The sequence below is a fragment of the Anser cygnoides genome, chromosome 6, assembly GCF_040182565.1.
Source record: "Anser cygnoides isolate HZ-2024a breed goose chromosome 6, Taihu_goose_T2T_genome, whole genome shotgun sequence".
NCBI classification, from domain to species: Eukaryota; Metazoa; Chordata; class Aves; order Anseriformes; family Anatidae; genus Anser; species Anser cygnoides.
Window position 1 is genome coordinate 32,144,059 of NC_089878.1, and position 19,427 is coordinate 32,163,485.

At 68.7% G+C, this 19,427-nt stretch overlaps 2 protein-coding genes across 5 annotated transcripts; both read right to left on the reverse strand.

The window, feature by feature from the left end:
- Positions 1 to 290: 290 nt before the first annotated feature.
- On the reverse strand, positions 291 to 4,766 carry FEV (FEV transcription factor, ETS family member). The gene is made up of 3 exons (XM_066999625.1): positions 4,524 to 4,766; positions 3,538 to 3,612; positions 291 to 1,478 (listed from the first exon to the last, which is right to left on the reverse strand). The coding sequence occupies exons 1-3, from the start codon at positions 4,573 to 4,575 to the stop codon at positions 967 to 969; spliced, it is 639 nt and encodes a 212-aa protein (XP_066855726.1). The 5' UTR covers positions 4,576 to 4,766; the 3' UTR covers positions 291 to 966.
- A 3,781-nt stretch (positions 4,767 to 8,547) lies between these two features.
- CRYBA2 (crystallin beta A2) lies at positions 8,548 to 18,709 on the reverse strand. 4 transcript variants are annotated; one of them, XM_066999652.1, is made up of 6 exons: positions 14,394 to 16,036; positions 11,161 to 11,218; positions 10,507 to 10,677; positions 10,198 to 10,339; positions 9,025 to 9,167; positions 8,548 to 8,792 (listed from the first exon to the last, which is right to left on the reverse strand). In XM_066999652.1, exons 3-6 carry the CDS (start codon positions 10,662 to 10,664, stop codon positions 8,645 to 8,647), a joined length of 591 nt encoding a protein of 196 aa, XP_066855753.1. In that variant the 5' UTR covers positions 10,665 to 10,677; positions 11,161 to 11,218; positions 14,394 to 16,036; the 3' UTR covers positions 8,548 to 8,644. The 4 variants fall into 4 exon arrangements, with proteins under 4 accessions (XP_066855753.1, XP_066855756.1, XP_066855755.1 ...); XM_066999655.1 differs by lacking the exons at positions 11,161 to 11,218; positions 14,394 to 16,036 and adding an exon at positions 18,225 to 18,709; XM_066999654.1 differs by lacking the exon at positions 11,161 to 11,218.
- Positions 18,710 to 19,427: the final 718 nt, after the last annotated feature.

Here is a 19,427-nt window from a genome sequence, read left to right on the forward strand (position 1 = left end):
AGGCGGCAGATGTCCCAGCAGGCAGGCTGCCTCTCCTCTTTGTCTCCAGCTCGCCAGCCCGGGACAGGGCAGGCAGCTGCCCCAGGGGGGTGTCCCAGGAGCCCAGGCGTTCCCCCTAACTTTAGGGGGCTGTAAGAGCCGGAGGTGATGCTGGGGAAAGAGACGAGGTGCAGAGCGAGGCAGGGTGGCCGCATCCTCCCCGTCCCCGCCCTGCAGTGGGGCTGGGGACAGGAGGGGTGCGCCGGGCTGCGTCCCCCGCTCCAGCCCCCTGCACACACGAGCAGACACAGTCACAGCACCTCTCCGTTTTATTGAAGCCAGATCCCTCCCCTGCCTGGCAGAGCCCGGCACGCCCGGCTCTTCTCCAGCCACTGGGTCAAAGTCCTGCTCTGGAGGGGGGGGCACCTCCTGGGACCCCGGGGGGGAGAGCTCCAAGCCCACCCCTCGGTGCCCTGGGCTCCCGGCCCTGCTCGGGTCCCTTCTCCTGCTCCACCTCCACCCAGCCTCGCTCCTTGGAGATGGGTGGGGGGCCAAGGAGCTGCAGGGAGGGCCCCTCACCCCCGGGCAAGGCGGCTCTGTGGGGAGAGGGGAGGGTGAGCACGGGCTGGGGGCAGAGCTAAGCACCAGTGGGGGCCGTGGGTTGGGGGGGCTGAGGGGAGGGCGCACGCTTTTCCCTCCCGTTCACACCCCTCTTTAGCCATCCCTGCGCGTTCCCACGACCGTGGCTCCCCCCTCACCCTAAGCGCAGACACCTCCTGCCCTCCAACCACCCACACCAGAGAGAAGAAACCCTACTGCCCCGCGGCCACCCCGCGCCTCTCTCCAAACCCCAACGGGGGCGGCCGCCAGCAGGGCAGCAGCATCCCACCCCCCCCCCCCGCACCCCTCCCCGCCGAGCTCCCCAGCCCCACACCGCCCGGGACGGGACCGGGATCGGGACGGGGACCGCCTGGCGCGGCCGAGCCCCTAATGGTAGTGGTTGTTCATGTTGTTGAGGTGGGAGGCTGCCATGGCGCTGAACGGGGCGGAGGGCTGCAGGCCGTGCCCGGGGTAGAGGGACGGGCTGGAGCCGGGCCAGTAGGAGAAACCGGCCGGCGTCACCCCGGAGGTCATGAGGTTGAGTTTGGAGATGCCCGAGAAGGGCAGCGGGGCCAGGTTGCCCTGGAATTTGTAGAGGGCGTGATCGGGGGCGGCCGGCTGGCAGACCTGCGCCAGCCCGTGGAAGTCGAACTTGTAGGCGTAGCGCTTGCCGTGCACCTTGGTCATGATGTTCTTGTCGTAGTAGTAGCGCAGCGCCCGGCTCAGCTTGTCGTAATTCATGTTGGGCTTGCTCTTCCGCTCGCCCCAGCGCCGCGCCACCTCGTCGGGGTCGATCAGCTTGAACTCCCCGTTGGTGCCTTCCCAGGCGATGCAGTTGAGGTTGGCCCGGTCCGAGAGCAGCTCCAGCAGGAACTGCCACAGCTGGATCTGCCCGCTGCCTGCCCCGGAGAGGTCGAAGCTCCCCGTCAGGGCACGGGAGCGGGATGTGCCCCTTCACCCCCTGCCACGCTGCCCCCTCCCGCCCCCAGGTGCATTTTCCCTGCGCTCAGGATGCGGGTGTTAGCATCGTCGTGTCTCCTAAGCAGCATCCCTGCGGCATCCTGCGCCCCAGGCGGGAGGAGAGGACCCCCCTGGGGCTCTGGAGGCTTGGAGGGCAAAAGAAGCTGCAGCGGGGCCTGATGCTGTGTCCCCACACCCCCCCGCCTCATTCCCACCCCACTGAGGACGAGTAGCTGCCCGCTTGCTTTGCCATCCAGCTCTGGGCTGGTTCTTTGGTCTGCAGCCCCAGGAGGAGGTATCCCAGCGGCAGCCAGACCCCAACAGCACCCACATCCCCCACCTCCACCTCTGCCTGCAAAGGGGCCGGTGCCGCAGCACATCTCCAGGGGCACGGATCCCTCCGGGGGAGCTGATGCCAGGGAGCAATGCTGCTCCGAGCCAAGCCCTGGCTGCCCAGCAGGTGCAGGGAAAGGTGAGACCGGGTGAGACAGGGCCCTCTGTGGGGTTGAATCGGGCACCAATGTCCCGTGTTTCCAGAGGGGATCTGTCCCCTCTGGGGACACCGCATCTCCAGGCTGCACCGAGTACCCTCGATGCCCAAGGTGCCCCTGCGCCAGGCGGGATGCGGGTGTGCACGGGACATTGGCACACCCGGATATGCCCACGGGCAGGCTGCACCGGGTCTGCCCAGGGGAGAAAAGGGTCCCTGGGCCTTAGGGGAACGAGCAGCCCCATGCCTGGGACAGCCACCCTGCAGGGCAGCCCTGCACCTACCCTGCAGCCCAGACCCCGTTCCCCCCGCAGCACCCCTGCACGTCCCAGCTCCCATCCCCGGCCGCTGCAGCACAAGGTCTTCCTGTGACACAGGAGCTGCCTTTGCATTTCGTCCTCCCCCCCATGCCTTTCTGCCACTATTTTACCTAATGCTTGTGCTCTGTGCAGCAGGCAGTCCCGTGGCTCACCTGGGTTTCGCCCGGAGCCACCTCTCCCACTTGCTTGCACCCACCTCGGGCACCCGATGCCCCCCGTCCTCCCTCTGGAAGAAGCAGGGAGCAGCCACTCCCCACCCACCCTCACGCCACCAGATCCCGCTCAGACATCCCGATGCAGGATTTTCCAAGGCTGTGCCTTCACCCTGAGCCATCCCACACCTTCGATCCCTGCACCTCTTGGTGTTTCTACCCCCCCCCCACCATGGTGTGCCCACCCCGTGCCGGGGGTGCGGCTGGGTGGGGTGGCGAGGTTCAGTCCTGCCTCTGCGGCTCCCCGGGGAAACCTGCAGTGATCCTAAAAGGCCCTGCTCACGCGGCGTGGCTGGACAGAGTCCGCAATGCGGAGGCAAAAGGGCCAGCCCCAGCCCCAGCCTCGCCCTGCTCCCACCCCTAAACCAGGGCTCCCCTTTTCCTGCTCAGAGCAAGCCCTGGCCCCTATCCCCTCGCCAGGCAGGTGAACCGGTGCTGGCCCCATGTAACCCCACGCCCAGCGCTCCCCAGGCTGCTCCCTCCTGTCCCCGGATGGCTTTTCCCAGGGGAAGGCTCCAGCTCCCGGGGGATCCATCGCTTCCCGGCCACCCCATGCCCCAGCACCCCCCTCCCCGGCGGTACCCCCTTTCTCCTGCTCCCAGGACCGGCTCTCCCAAGCCCAGATGAGCCCTCGCAGCTCCAGGGCTGGCCGGCAGCTCCCTCTCCATCAGATATTCCCGGAGCACCGGGGGGGGACCCGGGGTCACCGTGCTCTGCTCCACGGGCTGCGGGCTGCAGCAGCACCGGGTGCGGCGCTCCCCTCTGCTGCACCAGGACGGCTGTCAGGGGGCCCAGCTCCTTCCCCGTCTGGTTTTGGATCGCAACCATCCTGGCCTGAGCTTTGGAAGCCCCGCTGGACGGGGCACAAGGAGAGGAAGGTGGCCTGGCTACGGGGTACGGGTGGGTCCGTGTGCCCCGGGGGTCCCTGCTGCCGGGGAGCTGGGGGGGGGCGGGGAAGGGGCAGGCGGGCTCTTACCTTTCTGCACGCCTGGGTTGAGGGACCCCCACGCCTGGCTCTTGCCGTCTTTGAACAAAGTTTCTCCGACTGGATCTGCGGGACAAAAGGGGAGCGGGTGTGTGGGGGGGGGGGCCAGGACCAGGCGGGACCGAGACCCCCCGGCGCCCACCCCCGGGCGGCCGCTCCCCCTCGCCTGCCCCGCCGCCGCGGCGAAGCCAGGAAACGCGTCCAGGAAAAAGGAAATCCGATTTCCGACAGAGCCGGGGAAGCTTTTAAATAGGAATAGAAAATCCCGCGGGCTGGGGTAGGGCAGCGGGAGGGAGAGAGGGAGAGAGCTGCGGGGCAGGGGGAAGAGGTGGACGGGGAGACGGAGGGACGAGTGGCGAGGGAAGGGCGCTGGGGAGCGGACGGGTGGGGAAAGGGAAAGAAAAGTAGGTGGAGAGGCGGGTGGAAGGCAGGAGAGGTGGGCGGTGGAGGGCTGGAAAGGAGGACGTGTGGATGGAGGGACGGAGGGAAGGGTAGAAGGAGGTGGAAGGGTGGAAGGATGAGCAGGCAACGGGTAGGGCGGTGGGGGAACGGCGTGATGGAAGGGATGGAGTGATGGAAGGGACGGTGGGCAGATGGAGGGGACGGCCAGCGGTGGGGACAGAAAGAAGGACGGAGGGATGGGTGGGTGGGGTGGAGGGGTGGCTGGAAGGACAGGGGAAGAAGGGCAGCTGGATGAAAGGTGGGTGGCAGGATGGCTTGGAAGGACACGAGGACGGACGGACGGAGGGACGGGGACACGGCAGGTGGATGAAGGACGGGAAGGAGGACGGGCTGCGAGAGCAGCGGTGGGGATGGAGGACGGGACGGCGTGTGTGGGGCTGGAAGGGAGGGAGCGGGGAAGGCAGGGTGGGCGCTGGAGGGGGCCGGGGCAGGGGAAGGGCCGCGGGGCCGCGGCGGGGCAGGGCGGGCGAGGGCCGGGGTGCGCTGCGGTGCGGGGGGGGGGGGTCCGCCCGTACCTGGCAGGTACATGTTGAGCAGCAGTGGCACCGCTCCGGCGCCGTGTCTCATGGCAGCTGTGGGGGCGGCCCGCGGGCTGCATGTTTTAATATTCCTGCCCCTATTATTATTATTATTATTCCACTTTATCAGGGAGCAGCTGATGGCGAATAAATGGCAGCGGGACGGGCAGGGGACGGGCAGGGGCCGGGGGGAGGCGGGAGGGGGGGGGGGGAGTTTCCAGGCAACTCGCAGGGGCTCGGGGCCCCGGCTCCAGCAATTTCCTCCGCTGTAATTAAAGCGGGCGCTGCCCCCCCCCCCCCCCAGCCCGCTATCGGGCCCGCATCAGACTTTAATCACGGCCGCGGGTTTCTATGGAGAGCGGCTCGGGCCGCTTCCTGCCTCTTCCGCCTCCTTAACTCTTCGCAAACACGGCGCTGCCATCCCAGCTGCGAGCGGGGCTCGGACACTGCCTGGAGACCGCCGTGGCCTGGCCTCCCCCCGGCCTCCCCCCGGCCTCCCCCCGGCCTCCCCGTCCCCGCATCCCCCGTGCCCTCCGTGTCGCCCCGCCGAGCATCGTCCCCGTGCCCCCCTGTGCTGCTGTTTCCCAGCGCCGGGGTCCCCTTGCAGCCGTGGTGGGGTGAAGTCGGGCACCCATCGCGTCCCCGTGCTGCGTCCCCTTGCAGCTCCCGGAGCCCTGGGGAGGGTACGGTGCGGCGCCAGCCACTCACGGCACCGGGGCACAGCTCAGCTCTGTCCCCTCCCTGCCTCCTTGGTGCATCCTGGGGTCCTCAGCCCTGTCCCGACCTCTGGCCCCTCTCTGTTAGGGTCTGCGCAAGCTGGGTGGCCCCACACACCATCCCAAACCCGCACGGCCTCGTCTGCATCGGGCTTTGTGGGCGGCTCTGCCGGCTCCGGAAGATGCCAGCACCCCCTGGCCGTGCGCTGCCCGGTTTGGGGCTGGGACAGAGGTGTTTCGGGTGCCTCCAGCCTCTGCAAGCGGTGTGAAGACAGGAGGGTGACTCGGGGAGAAACTCGCAACGGGGAAAGGGGCTGGGGCAGTCTCGGCTCCCAAAGGACACCCCTGGCCACAGGTGCCACCTCCGAGCGCCAGCTCCGTCCCCACGGCCAGGACTGCACCCTGCTCCGTCACCGCGCAGCCCAGTGTGACAGCAGCGGGCAGCAGCATTCCCGGCCAGCCCTGCTCTGCCCGGGGGGTGGGCACCCCCAGGGGCACCGAGGGAGGAGCTGGGCGCTGCAGCTTCCCCGCCAGACTGACCCTGAGGGTGCTGGTGGCCGTCCTGCCCCGAGCACAGCAGGAGCTCGGCGCCGTACCAAGCGAGCCGCTCGTCAGCCCGCGAAGCCTCCTGCGGTGTTGCGCTGACGTCCATTAAAGCTCTCGCTCCAGGCTCAGCAGAATTCCTCCAAGATGTTCCTCGTGAGGCGTGAATCCAGTGGGAACCGGGACGCGCTCGTGCCGGGCCCGCGGTTGTTATTCATCCCGCAGCCCACGCGTGCCCTGCATCACCAGCAGCGCCGGGGGAGCGCGGGGGGGGCGCCAGGCTGGGAAGTCCCACGGCTGGGGGCTGGGGGCTCCTCCTGTCCCCTTGGGAAATGGGCTGAAAGCAGGGTTCCCTTGGGTGCTCAGCCAGCCCCCCCGCCCTCCACCCTCACCGCCCATCTCCATCAGGGACAGGGAGCAGGTGCTGGTGGGGAGAGCTGAGCGCAGCCCGCCGTGCGCCCCCACCACGTTTCCCCCAGCCCTTAAGGATGGTCTCCAGCCCCCCCCCCCAAGCCCCCCCCCCCCACCGTGCAGCCTCTCCGCAGCCTCCCAGACTTGCTTTCGCTGCCTGAGTCACTGCAACAAACCGCAGGCAACGGAAAACAAGCCCCGGACACAGCGGGGTGGGGTGGGGACGGGGGGGGGCACAGCCGCCACCCCTCTCCTCTAGCAGCCTCGGGAGCTGGCCCCGGTGGTGGGGATCCTGCTCCGGGGAACCTGCGTGGCAGAGGGAACGCGCTGGGGACCGCGGGGCAGTGGGAGGGCTGTGGGAGCTGGAAAGGGGGGGGGGGGGGGGACCGGGGGCACGAGAGATGGGGAGCCCTGAGAGTGGGGGCTGCAGGAGACCTGGGGTGTGATGGGGCTGGGGGCTGGGGGTGGCCTGGGGGCCGAGGGGCAAGGAGGGTGGGGACCCAGGGGATGGGGAAGGATGGGAAAAGCAGGGAGGGGGGAACCTGGGGGACCCAAGAGGCGTTGTCCCAGGTTCGTGGGGAAGCCGGGGCAGACCCGTGGGATGGGGAGGGCAGGGCACATGAGAAAACCCAGGGAAGGGGCCCAGGTCCGTGGGGCAGGGAGGGGATGGGGGCTCAGGTACTGGGGGAGAGGAGGGCTCAGGTCAGTGGGGTTCCTGGGCATGGGGCCCCGACCCCTGGAGCACCAGGCCGGCAGAAAGCAGCACGTACCCACAGCTGCAACCGGGCGGTTTGCCCTCCCGACCCCCCACCCAGCTCTCTCACCCCCTCAGGACAGGGCAGAGCAGCCCCCACATTTCCCTGTGACCACCCCCCAGAACTTCCCCCGTTGCAGCCCTGCGGGTCAGAGCCCGGGACAGCTTCACCTGCGTGCCGGCGGCGTGGAGCAGAGCGCCGAGCTGACGTGGCCTTGGGCTGGCCGCGGCCCGGCCGGTGTGCAGGAATGTGTTTGTGCAGGGGGAGAGGCCGGGCTGCGTGGGGCCGTGGCGGGGTGGGGACAGGGGAGGGCTGGGAAAGGCTCGGCGGCGGCCACGCAGCCCCACAGCACGGCCCTGGGAGGATGCGGGGGGTGCCGGGACCTTTGCACGGGTCGCACGGGGGTGCAAGGGGAGCGTGGAAGCACGGGGCGTGCACGCACACAGCGGCGTGCGAGCTCCTGCGTGCAACGCGCGCGCTTGTGCACGTGCACGCGCGCAGCCCAGGGTGCAGGGGTGTGCACGCACTGATATCGCGGGGGCCGAGACCCCCCCCCCAGCCCGTCCCAGACCCTCCCCAGCCCCACGTCCTACTGGGTGCAGCCCCGAGGCCACCCGTGCAGGCAGCCGGGCACCCAAGCACCCAGCGATTCTGCTTTCCTGTGGCTTTACAGGTGACGCCCCCCGGTGCGGGGAGCACCTCGGGGTGCCGAGGGAGGTGCGCGCCCCGGGAGAGCTGGGGGTGCTGCAGCGAGATGGAAGAGGATGGGGAGGCTGGGAAAGGGTGCAGGAGGAGGAGGCTGGGTGGGGCTCCCGGTGTGCCCAGGCGGAGCCGGAGCCGGATGCTGGCACGGATGTGCTGGCGTGGCCGGGCTGGGGGGGGGGGGGGGGCACGGGGGAACAGGCCTCTGGGGGTGCTGGCAGCAGCGAGCTGAGCCCCCTCGCCTGCCCCCAGGTCCTCCTGCCCTGGAATCAAAACCTTAGCCCTGGGTTTTGCCACCTTGAACAGGACACTGCCCTGCACCCCCTCCTGCTCCCTCTCCTGCTGACCAGTGCCCCCAGCACCCCCCAGTACGCCCCCTCCGTAAGCCAGCGCCCCCCAGCGCTGCCCCGACTGGGGCACCCCATCTGTCCCAGCCCCCCCTCACCCAGACCAGCCCCGTGCTCCCCTTCTTCCCCATGCCCAAGGGGCGGGGACCCCTCTCCCACACCGGGGACCTCGTGCTCAGAGGCTTTGTGGCAGTCACCTTCCCCGGCACAGAGCCTGGGAGCAGCATGACCCCCCCCCCCAGGTCCCCCCCTCCCCAGTTCCAGTAAGGCCAATATGCCCCCATCTCCCCAGCCAGAGCATCAGAGGGGTAGGAGCCTTTCTGTACCCCCTCTGCCCCCCGTGCACGGGGACCAGGGGACCCAGGTGGGGGGCAGAGGTGGCCACGGGCCCGATCCTGGCAGGGGAACGGGAAACTGCATCCAGGCCGGGATGGTGCCGGGGGGCGGCAGGGCTGGGGCAGGCACCCTGCCTCCTGCCCCACGGGGGGGGGGGGTCCCACAGCCCCCGAGGAGCAGAGCAGAGGCAGGAACACCCGTCGTGTTGTTGTTTTTTTTTTTTTGACAAATGCCTTTATTCGCTACCAGGTACAGGTCTATGGCACGGCAGCCCGGGGGGCCGCGGGGGGCGCGCGCCCTGCCCCTGCTCAGTGCTGGATGCGGCGGATGGACTGGATCTGGTTGGTGTGGGCCTGGCTGCTGTATTCGTTGTACTTCTTGTACTCGCCGTTCTGCCTGTCCCGCTCCAGCACGTACTGGTAGCCCCGGTAGCCTGGGTACTGGTACGCCACCCACCTGCGGGGACACCCCCGGCTCAGAGCCCCCCGCGCCACATTCCCCCTTCCCATCCTCTCGGCCCCATGGTGGGGACGGGGAGCACAGGGACACCCCCACGGCATGGCTTTCCGAGGGAAGGGGAGCAGGCAGAGTCCCCCTCATTTTGGGGTCCCCCATCCGTGGGGCTGCGCTCCCCGACACCCCTCTCTCTCTGCACCCCCCCCCTCTCCCCCCCGCCAGCAGGACTCACGCTCCAGCGTTCACTTTGATGGATGCCACCTCCTTGTTGCCCCAGCCCATGGCCTGCAGCGAGGGGTAGTCGTCGCTCAGCTCGAACTTGTGCCCCTGGAAGTTCTCCGCCTCGTACAGGATGGCTTTGCTGTCGTTGTGGTTCTGCGGAGCGAGCGGGGCCGGGGTCAGCGGGGCAGCTGGGGCACGGCTGGGGGACGTGGCGCGGGGGTACTTGTGCCAGGGCACACCTTGGGACCGTGTCCGGCTTTGGTGCAAGGCTGTGAGCCCACGGGGGGGTGGGGGGGGGCTTCAGCCTCGCCAGGACACCCCAGGGCTGCCAGGAGGATGCTGCCCTTGTGTCCCTGTGGGCCCCCAGGCACAGCTCCTGGGGGGGGGGGGGACCGAGCTTTGGTGACAGCAGCCACATCATCTGCACCCACACGGGCTCCTGCCCCCAGCATCCTCCCACTCCCCAAGGCTGCAGGGCAAGGCAGGCTGCTGAAAGAGCCCCCCCCCCCCCCAGCTCAGTAGGGTTTGGATGGGCGCTGGGCACCCAGGAGTTAACGGCTGGGACACTGAGCAATGCGGCACTGTCCCCCCCTCCTGTCCCCCCCCCCGTGTGCCCAGCCCCCATGCGCATCCATCTGCACCAGGGAGCAGTCCTGCCAGCAAGGAGCGATCTTATCGCAGCCCCTTTATTAAAGCCCGAGCATATCTGCCTGGTGATTATTAAAAGTTGGGGGGGGGGGGGGGACGCCCCGCGCCAAGGCGCAGACATGCCGGCATCGCAGGCACCCGCATCGCTGCAGATGGAGCGATAGGGGCTGAGTCTGCGCGGCGCGGCTCGGGTACCCCAGCAGGGAGGAGGATGCACCCCAAACATCTCCTCAGCACCCCTCTGCTCCCCCCAGCCCCGGGAAGCCAGGTCTGGGGTGGGGGGAGAGGGGGACGTGAGATATGGGGACCCCATCCTGGGAGGTGGCTCCCCGATGCGCAGAGCAGGAGTTGGGACGGTGTTCGGGGCTGCGTTTTGGACCTGAAGCGCATCTCAGGATGCTCGCAGGGAGCCAGTGAGCTCAGCCGCCCCTCCATCCCACGTCCCCACATCCCCACGTCCATCCGTCTGTCCCATGTCCACTTTCTGTCCCCGCCGCCCCCCGGTCCCAGCCCCGCCGGGACCCCCGTCACTCACGGCGCACTTGACGGGCCGGAAGGAGAGGAGGTGCTCGGTGCGGTAGCCGCTGTTCCCGCTCCAGGCCTCCCACCGGGGGTAGTCGCCCTTCTCCAGGATGAACTGCTGGCCCTGGTACTCGGGGTACTCGAAGCCCACCCAGCTGGAGGGGAGAGGAGGGCGGCGCTCAGGGACGCAGCCCTGCTTGGCAGATGGGGAAACCGAGGCACGGCGCAAGGGAGGGAGGCTGCGCTCCCCCCCCCCCCCCCCGCGGCAGCGTGGCGCACCGAGGGGTGGCGGGGAGGGTGCCGGGGGGGGGGGGGCACTTACGGGCCCGACTCCACCTTGATGGAGCGGATCTTGCGGAAGCTGCGCTCCATGATGCTGGGGCACTCCATGAGGAACTCGCAGCGCTTGCCCTGGAAGCTCTCCTCCTCCCACACCGTGATCTTGTGCTGCCCCAGGGTGTCCATGGCTTCGCTGGTCATGCGGGGAGCTCGGCTGCGGGCAGAGCCCAGGCGTCACCCGGGCAGGGGGTCCCCATCCCGGGCCGCTGTCCCCTCGCCCTCCCAGGCTGGTTGGGGGGGACACCCCACGGCCCCCCTCCCCCCTAGCTGCACTCGCAGCACCCCGTCTCTCCGTGTGATACGCCCGGTGCCCGGGGCTGCCATCATTTCTCTGCTCCCAAGCCCCCTGCGATGAGTGACCTGGGTGCCGTCACCCTGCTCACCGAACCCAGCAGGCTGTGGCCGTGACCCCCCCCCCCAAGACACAGCCCACCCCAAAGCAGAGCACCTCTCACAAGGCTGACCCCCCCCACTACCCGTGCACGGAGCACAGCACCCCGCACCCTGCCCGTTCCCTGGGGTGCACACAGGGTGGGGGGCTTCGGGGGGGGGATGACACACACAAGTGTGGCGTGGCAGCGGCTGTGCGTTTGGGGGGGCTGGGGGGGGGGGGGGGGGGTCACAGCCTGGTACTTACTTGGTCGCAGGGCACAGAGGTGAAGGTGGCGGTGCCGGGGCCGGCTTTTCCCCGGGCCCTATATAGGCGAAATGGGGATGGCGGTGGGGGGGTCAGGCGCTGTGTCAGCGGGGGGGGGGGGGGGGGCGCCCACCCGGCCGGGCTGCCGCTGTCCATTCCACTCAGGCAGCGTGGCGAGAGCGGCCCCCCCATGTGCCCCCCCCCCCCCCAGGAGCTGACAATGCAAGTGCTGGGCTGTGTTTGCGCAGGGGCTCAGGGCACAATGGGCCGAGGGCCTGACGCACCGCTTTCCTTTCTGCCCCCGGACAATGTCCCCGCTCGGCACGGGGATTAGGGGCTGCTGCCTTTCCCAGGGCGCCGGTGCCAGCGGGACGAGGACGTGGCACTGCCAGGGCTTGGCCGGGGTGGGCTCGGGGAGGCGTGCGGCCCCCACCCCCATACGGGTGCTGGTGCACCCCACTGCCTGCCCACGTCCCCGTGCCCATGTCCCCGCACCTCCCAGCCAGGCAGGGGCTGGCACACAGCAGGAGGGGACCAGAGCTGGGAGTGGGGTGCCACGGGGACATCCCCAGCCCCACCAGGGCTGGATGAGGACAAAACGGGGGTCCCGGTGGCAGCGCTTCTCGCCGTGTCCCCGCACAGCTGCGCCTGGCGGCTCTGTCCCCTGCTCAGCAAGGACCGGGGACCGAGGGGTGACAGCAGGGACCAGGACCCCAGGTCACCTTCGTGTCCCCGTCCCCCCCAGGCACCGGCAGCACCTCTTTCCCCGCAGCGAGCCCCCCCCGTGTCCCCCCCAGGGGAGCCCGGCTGTCCCCTGCAGCTGCCTCCTGTCCCCAGCCCTGCCGCCTGTGCCGATGCCTCCAGGTCCCAGCAGAGGGTGCAGCCCGGCAGCGGTTGGAGCTGGCTCCAGCGGAGGGACGGGAGGCGGGGGGGGGGGGACACACACGACACCCCCTCCGCTTGCAGCACCCTGGGTGGGAGTTGCTGAAGGAGCAGAGGGTGGGGGAAGGATGGGGATGCTCCCCGGGGAGGGCAGGGGGTGCCCGGGGGCAGCAGACCCTGGGGTGCAGCGATTCCTCATCCCAAACCCCAACCCCATCCCCATGGGGCTGGGGAGGGCACGGATCCATCCGGCTCCCCCACACACCCCCCCCCGTCCACCTCCCCTCCACCCTGTCCCCCCTCTGCCCCCCCTGCGTGTCCCCATTTGTCCCCATCACTAAGAGGCGTGCGCAGTGGCTCCTCTTGTGGGATGGATTTGGGCAGCCCCGTCGCTTGGGGGAAGACGGGTCAGGATGCAGAGCAGAGGTGTGGGGCAGTGCAGGGTGCTGTGGGGTGTGGGGACAGCCTGAGGTTACGGGATGGGGGGGCGCCGTGAGGTACGTGGTGGAGTCCCTGCCCCTGCAACGGGTTTTGTGGGATATTTGGGATGCAGGCTGTGCTATGGAGCACGTGGGATGCTGGATATGGTGCTGCAGGATCTGTAGGGCGCTGGTGCTGTGCCATGCGGGCATAGAGGCAGCCCTAACAGGCAGCCCCGTACAGACCTTTAAGCAGAAGCGTCTGGGGAAGTGGGGGGCACAGGGGAGAAAGCCACCCCCAGCTGCAGGCCGTGCCCCGTCCTTGCTTCTCTGCCCTGTCCCACTCGCCGGGACGTGCCTCGCACCCCCCCCCCCCGGCACACCAGGCACCCACAGAAGGGCGCAGCTGGCGGGGGGCTCCCCGTGCACCCCAGGGTGCTGACACAGCCTGCCCCCCCCCCCGAGCACCCCCGGTGGTGCTGGGTGATCCCCATCCCCATCCAGCATCCCCACGTGGCGGCTCGGTCACCTGCCAGCCCCCAGGACCCCCTGCAGGAGGGGGACAGGGGCTGGGGGGGGGGGGGGGGCAGGCAGCGAGCCTGCTCGAGGGCAGCTGCTCGCCCAGGGCCTGCTGCATAGGCTAATTTAATAAGGGCCCCGCGTCCCTCCCGGCTCAGCCTGTTCCCTGCAGCAGCAAAACAGATCGGGTTTCTCTCTGCCAGCCCCGGGATGGGGTCGCTCCCCCGCTGCGGTCCCCAGCCCTGCGGGCACAGCCCCACAGGAGGGGACGTGGCTCTGCCCGGGCATCCCGGTGCTGCTGCCACATCTGGGGCACTGCTGGGGCTCGTGGCAGCACGCCGCCCTTCCCACCGTCGCTGTGAGCATCTGGGCTGGTGACCGGGACAGCCGCCCCCGGAGTCCCCCCGGTGTCCCCTTGCTTTGCCCCAGTCCCACTCGGGGCTGCGCTGTCGCCCCCAGGGGCTGGAGATCCAGGGCCGGGGCCGGGAGGGAGCAGATGGAGCCGGTGCCGGCCCCTGTTTGCCTTTTTCCCAGTTGCCTGGTGCTCTGTTTGTTCTGGGGCTGGCTTCCTGCTGCCAGGCCTGAAACAGGTGGCTTTTATTTGCAGGGTCTGGCTGATTAGAGCAGGGGCAGCGCATCGTTCCCCTTACCCAGCCCCGCTGCTCCCTTTTCCTTCCTTTTTTCCCCCAGAGAAGCGAGGCCGGGGGAAATCCCCCTCCTCAGCAGGGACGCAGGTAACCCTCCCCAGGCACCTCCCCTCCGGGGCTGCTCTGAACACGGCCACACGAGGATGCATAAATCCCCAGCGGGGTCCGTACAAGCCCAAAGGCACCCAAACCCCACAGCTGAGGCTTGCTGCACCCCGGTGCCGCTTGTCCCCTCTCCGTGCTGGCTGGCCGAGGGCGCACGTGTGCAGGCACCCACCTGGCGGCTGCAGGCGCCCACCCTGGTGCAGCAGGAGCCCCGGCACACGCCGGCCGCCCCGCACGCACGTGTTCCCTGCACACCCGTCCCCGCAGCCGGAAACTCCCCGGGACGGCAAACAGCCCGGCAGATGTGCCCGGGATTAGCTCCCACACGCAGCATGCACGCACACCACGAGCCCCTGGGGTACGGGGGTCCCCTGGGCATCGCTGCGCCCGGCCCCGTCGCGCTCCGGAGCTGGCCACCCGCTGTCCCCAGCGGCCACCCCCAGGGGTGTGGAGCTCCTCCGCTGTGCTCCTGGGGGCCGCGCTCAGCCCCTCATCCAGCACATGCCCTGCCTGAGTTTGGGGGCAGGCTGTCCCCATCGCTGCGGGGACGCTCGGTCCCCCCCCCCCAAGCCCCGCCAGCCTTGCCGGGTCCCCACGCTGCCGCAGGGAGCCGTGGCCTCACCTGCCTGCTCCCCGCTGTTCCCATGGGGATTAATCCCACCTGAAGGTCAGGGAGGCTCCGCCAGCTGCTCACCTCCTGCCCGTGGATTACAGCCTGCCTGTGAGCAGGTGGCAAGAGCTGCGTCCCCGGGCCAGCCCGGCCCCGATGCGGGGCTGACAGCGTTTCAAAACCCGGCCGGGCTGCTCCAAAAGGGGCCCCGGTGACGGGTCCCTCGCAGCCCCAGGGGTCCCCTCACGCCCATCCCACCCTGCCTGGCACCAGGGCAGAGGAACTGGTGGCTGGCCCTGGGATCTTGATTCTGACCTGAAACGGAGCCCGCTGGTGCCAGCCTCCTGCCTGTTACCCCAAAGGTCCCCAGCCTGTCCCCCCCAGGGCACCCCATACCCACAGCGTCCCGGAGGGAGGTGCTGGTCCCCTTCCCAGCACCCAGCCCGGCCCAGAGGGCCGGGGCAGGATGCTCCGAGGGAGCACATCCAGCCTGACCCCAGCCCCACCTGCAGGTGCATCACATCGTGTTTGGAGGGGCTCCGTGGGGTAAGCATGGATCCCACGTCCCAGCTTCCCCTACAGCACCAGGGGGTTGTCGTGGGGGTGCCAGCTGCAAGGATTTGGGTTTCTTTGAGTTGTCTTTAGGTTCTCCTCCTTCCCATCTCCCTCAGACCCAGGGGGTGCCAGGTCAGCCCGTGCCTGGCCAAGGTCCTGCCCGACCTTGTGCTCGTCCGCTCTCCTGAGCTGCAGGTGTCTGGGGACAGCCAGGGTGTCCCCCAAAAAGCCGTGCAGCACCTCCGGAGCTGGCCGTGCTGCAGTGATGGGCTGGGGACTGCCGGGGAGGAGGGGGCGAGGCTCACTCCTGGATTTACACCCACTGAACGAACAGAGGGTGCCCTAGAGAGCTGCAGGAAGGAGGCAGGGCACCAGCAAAGCTGTCAGCTCTTTTTTTTTTTGCCCCAAGCCAGGCTGACGTTCATCCAGGCAGCGGGATGAGAGCCTGGCAGCTGCGGCTCCCCTCCTCCAGCAGCTATTAGGAGGCAGCGCAGGCAGGGGCCGAGCCAGGCGCCGCGGCGAGGACAGAACATCCTGCCTTGGGGCTCCCCGGCACAGCACAACAGCTGGGACAGGAGCCCCAGCACGCCGCTCAGCACCTCGTCCCCAGGCAGGCTGCCTGCCCTGCACCTTCAGTCCTTAACCCGTTTGCTCATAGGGGTTCGCAGCCCTTTCCTGGGGTCCCGGTGACCTGTGGGTGCAGGGGGGAGGATGCCAGGCTGGTGACACTCTGTGTCTGATGCTCCCCACGGCCAGGAGCAGGCTGGGGGCAGATCCGTGCCTGGGACCCAGCTCTCCCCTCCACCCCACCTGCCAAATAGCCAGGGGTTTGTCCCAGCTGGGCTCCACGGAGGCGAGTGGTGGAGGGGATGTGTGGGACAGCCCCAGTGCCTGGGGAAGGTATCTGAGGCTACAGCCCTGCCATGGGGAGCGCAGGACCCCAGCGGGGACAGTCCCTGCTGCTCCGTGCCCCAGTCCCTGCCTTGCCCAGGAACAGGTTGGGGAGAACCAGGGGTGCTCAGCAACACCCCCACCTTCCAGATTAGCCCAGCCCTGGGGACACAAGCAGCTTTAGTCTCCTTAGCCTAGACCTTGCAAGCTGGCTGGGTACCCACAGTGGTGCCAGCACAGGGACACGGTGACCTTGCTGGGGCAGGGAGCCCCTGCTCACCCCAGCATCTCCGCCAGGCATGGCACAGCCATGGTGAACAGGCTGGGGAGAGGTGGGCTGTTGGGGGGGGTCAGCCCCTGGTTCCCTTTGTGCTTGTCCCTACACATCCCCGCTGGCACTGGGTGCAGTGGCAGGTCCCTGGGTTGTCCCCCTCCGTGTGGCACTGGGGTGCAGAGGGCAGCCGGCTGCCTTTACCACATCCTGGGATGGCACAAAACATCCGGGCTGGGCAGGACACGCAGCTCACCAGGAAGAGCGCACACCTCTCCTCGCACGCACACCCAGCCCTGCACACGACGCACACGCACCGGCACACGGAGCAGCGAGCACGGCGAGGGCATCGCCAGCTCCACGCGGTTCGCCCAGCGAGGGCGCACACACACGCACACACACGCACAGAGCCGTGCACACACTCGCAGCTGTATGCAAACGCACACACACACATGCACACGCACCTGCATGCAAACACACCTCTATGCAAATGCACACTGGGGCACGCGTGCCTCCTCAGCGCTCCTCCCGCGCCCTGCTCTCCCTATGCAAATCCTCCCGCACCATGCAAATCCCCAGCCCAGGGCCCAGGGAGCCCAGTGGGATGTAAATGGCCATTTTTGGGCTGGTGGGGTGGGGGACAGTGCGTGGTGCCACCACATCCCCTGCGCCTTGTCACCTGCCAGAATGGCACAGCCTTGGCACTGCTGCCACCGGCTCTGGCACGGGAGCTGGGGATGGTGCGTGAGGAAGGGGAGCTGGGGGCAATTTGTGGTGCTGGTGCTTGCAGGGTGTCCCCTTTTCCTACTGGGACACTGGGTCTGGCTCCAGCCGCTACCAGGATACCCTGAAAAGCCAAAGAGGCTTTTTTTGGGGCACCTGGACTAGCCACAGGGTGCCCCGTGTGGTCTCTAACGGACTCGGGCTGTGCTAGGGCACCACGCAGCCCCACAGAGCCCAGAGTCACCGAGGGCGGGCGAGGCGGCGGGGCAGCACCTCCCGTGCCCCGCTGCAGCAGATAGCGTCTGTGCCGGGCTGTGCCCCCGCGGGGACGCACGTGCGGCAGCTGGAGCAGCGCGGGCGGCGGGGTCTGGCTTTGCTCAGCGCTGCTAATCGTGCTCTGTTTGATCCTGGGGGCAGCTGCAGGGGTTTGTGCGTACCGGGGCGTGTGTTGTGCTTTCTCAGCTTTTCAACTTTGCCCGGCCTGGTGGCAGGAGACAGAGCCCAGAGACGCGGCCCGGAGCAGCCCGTGGCCGCAGGGCCGTGATGGGCAGCCTCTGGGCAGTGTCAGCACGCCGCGTGCTGGCTGTCCCCGGGCTGGGATGGGCGTTTGGCTACCGAGAGGCAGGGGGGGGCTCCTCGCCCCGTGCTTTTGATGCTTTCCCCCCCCACCTGCTGGAGATGTTCCAAGCATCTGCTCAGCGACGTGCCTGATCTCCATCCCTTGCAGAGGCACCCCAGGATGGAGCGGGGCTGTCCTGCTCTGGGGCAGGGGCTGCTGAGCCTCATCCCATGCAGGGACCAGGTGGGGATGGGGGAAAGCAGCAGGAATCGCCTCGTCCCACAGCACACAAGGCTCAGCCTTCGTGGCGTTCGCCGATGCTGCAGGCAGGGCTCAGGACCCACCGGTAGGCTCAGAGCATCCCTGAGCACAGCTGGGTCCTACGCCAAAAAAGAAGCACGAGCGCCTGCGGGGAGTGCCTGGGAGCAGCACCCGGAGGGCAGGGCAGGAGCTGCTCAGGGCTCTCAGGAAAAACGCAGAGAGCCAGGCATGGCCAGGCACAGAGGCACAGTGCGCATCCTGGGCTGATCCGTCGCTGTCCCAGCTCTCCGGGACTCCCCGCTAGCTCCACAGGGCAAGGAGCAGCCCTGGGCTCTGTGCTGGCCAGGGAGGGGAGCAGAAGTCCAGGTCAAGCCCTACAGCGTGCTTTGAGCATGGGGTAGGCACTGAGCGGGCTGTCCTGGAGGAGCCCCCCGCAGCTTGCCACATCCCCCCCAGACCCTTCCGTAGCAGCGTGGGCAGCAGCAGGACCACGTGCCTGGCCCGGGCAGCCCAGCGCACAGGCAGGGAAAGGATGCGACCCCCCCCCCCCCAAGTCCTCTGCCCTGCTCTTGCTCTCCCTCCCCTGTGGCTCCCTCAGTGCCAGCAGACCGTTGAGACCTACCTGGAGCTGCGCCCCGCTGCTGGCGGGCGCACGGCCAGGCTGCTGCCGGCAGGCGGGACGCGTGTGCCTAGCGTGTCACGGGTGGGTGGCTTTCCTCTCGTGCCCTGGGCACACCTAGCGTGTGTCCCCCGTCTCACTGCCTGCAGTGCCGAGTGTCACCGCCGCCACGTGTGCAAACGGCACGCGGGTCCCGTGTCCTGCGTGCGCGTCCCGTGGCGTTCGCACGTGTTGCACGCACAGTGTCTTCTGCGGGCACTGCCTGCTGAGAGCTTCGCGCCCGTGCCACCCTGCGCCCGTGCGTGTGGGTGAAGGCTGCGTGCGTGCCCCACGGGCTGTATGCTCACGGGGTCGCACCCGCTGCAAACCAGCCCGCGCGTCCCGCACGGGTGTGCACGCTCCGCGTGGGCTGCGAGCCGCGTGGCGCAGGGGACGTGCCGCCCCAGCACGGCGCGGGTGCTTGCAGACGGGCTGGACCTGCCTAACGCGAGCCGAACGAACAAAACGTTCAGGTCAGGTCTTGCACGTGGGGCTCGACGCCAGGCAAGTGCAGAAGTCGCTCCGGGCTCGGACCGTGCGGGGTGGGGGTGCTGCCGGGAGCCCCTTCCCCGTCCCGCATCCCCAGCCGGGTGCCGATGTCCTCGCCACAGCCGCTGCCCCGAGCCAGCTCCGGCGGGGTAAAGTCCGGAAGGTTGGATGCTCGACACCTGCTGCCTGGGAAAGCCAAACAGAGCAGGGGCGGGTTAAACTGGCACCGCGGGGTGGGGAGGGACCGTGGAAAAAAAAAAAAAAAAAAAAGACGGAAAGAAGGAAGAAAGAATAGAGGAAAGTAAATGGAGGAGGGGAACAGAACGGAATGGAAAATACAGGTGAGAGAGAAGAGGCAAGTTAAGGGAAGGGGACAGCCGGGACGGCATCCCCTGAGCCCGTCCCCTTCCCGCCGGGGGGTTCCTCTGGGCTCCCGGAGCTTGCCCCCGGGGTGTCCCCAGCGGGACCCCCGTGCCCAGCTCCCTGCTCCCAGCCAGGCGGGCAGGACCCCGGCCCAGGCGTGCCGGGCTGCAGCACCTCACCTGGCTCCGGTGACACGCTGGCAGCTCGCAGGTGAGCGGCTTCGCCTTCCCCCTCCGGCTCACGAGCAGAAAATGAGGGTGACGCCGGCTGGATGGGGCTTTTATAGCCCTGATAAAAATAGCGCTGGCTGGCCGG

What these genes read in the sequence shown, in the direction of transcription:
- FEV (XM_066999625.1), bottom strand. Translation starts at nt 4,575, where the DNA reads ATGAGACACGGCGCCGGAGCGGTGCCACTGCTGCTCAACATGTACCTG. An exon ending in GCTCAACATGTACCTGCCAG is followed by an intron (nt 3,613 to 4,523) that starts GTACGGGCGGAC and finishes TTTGTCCCGCAG; the next exon opens with ATCCAGTCGGAGAAACTTTG. An exon ending in CAACCCAGGCGTGCAGAAAG is followed by an intron (nt 1,479 to 3,537) that starts GTAAGAGCCCGC and finishes TCTCCGGGGCAG; the next exon opens with GCAGCGGGCAGATCCAGCTG.
- CRYBA2 (XM_066999655.1), bottom strand. Translation starts at nt 10,664, where the DNA reads ATGACCAGCGAAGCCATGGACACCCTGGGGCAGCACAAGATCACGGTG. An exon ending in ATCAAGGTGGAGTCGGGCCC is followed by an intron (nt 10,340 to 10,506) that starts GTAAGTGCCCCC and finishes TCTCCCCTCCAG; the next exon opens with CTGGGTGGGCTTCGAGTACC. An exon ending in ATCAAAGTGAACGCTGGAGC is followed by an intron (nt 8,793 to 9,024) that starts GTGAGTCCTGCT and finishes GTGTCCCCGCAG; the next exon opens with GTGGGTGGCGTACCAGTACC.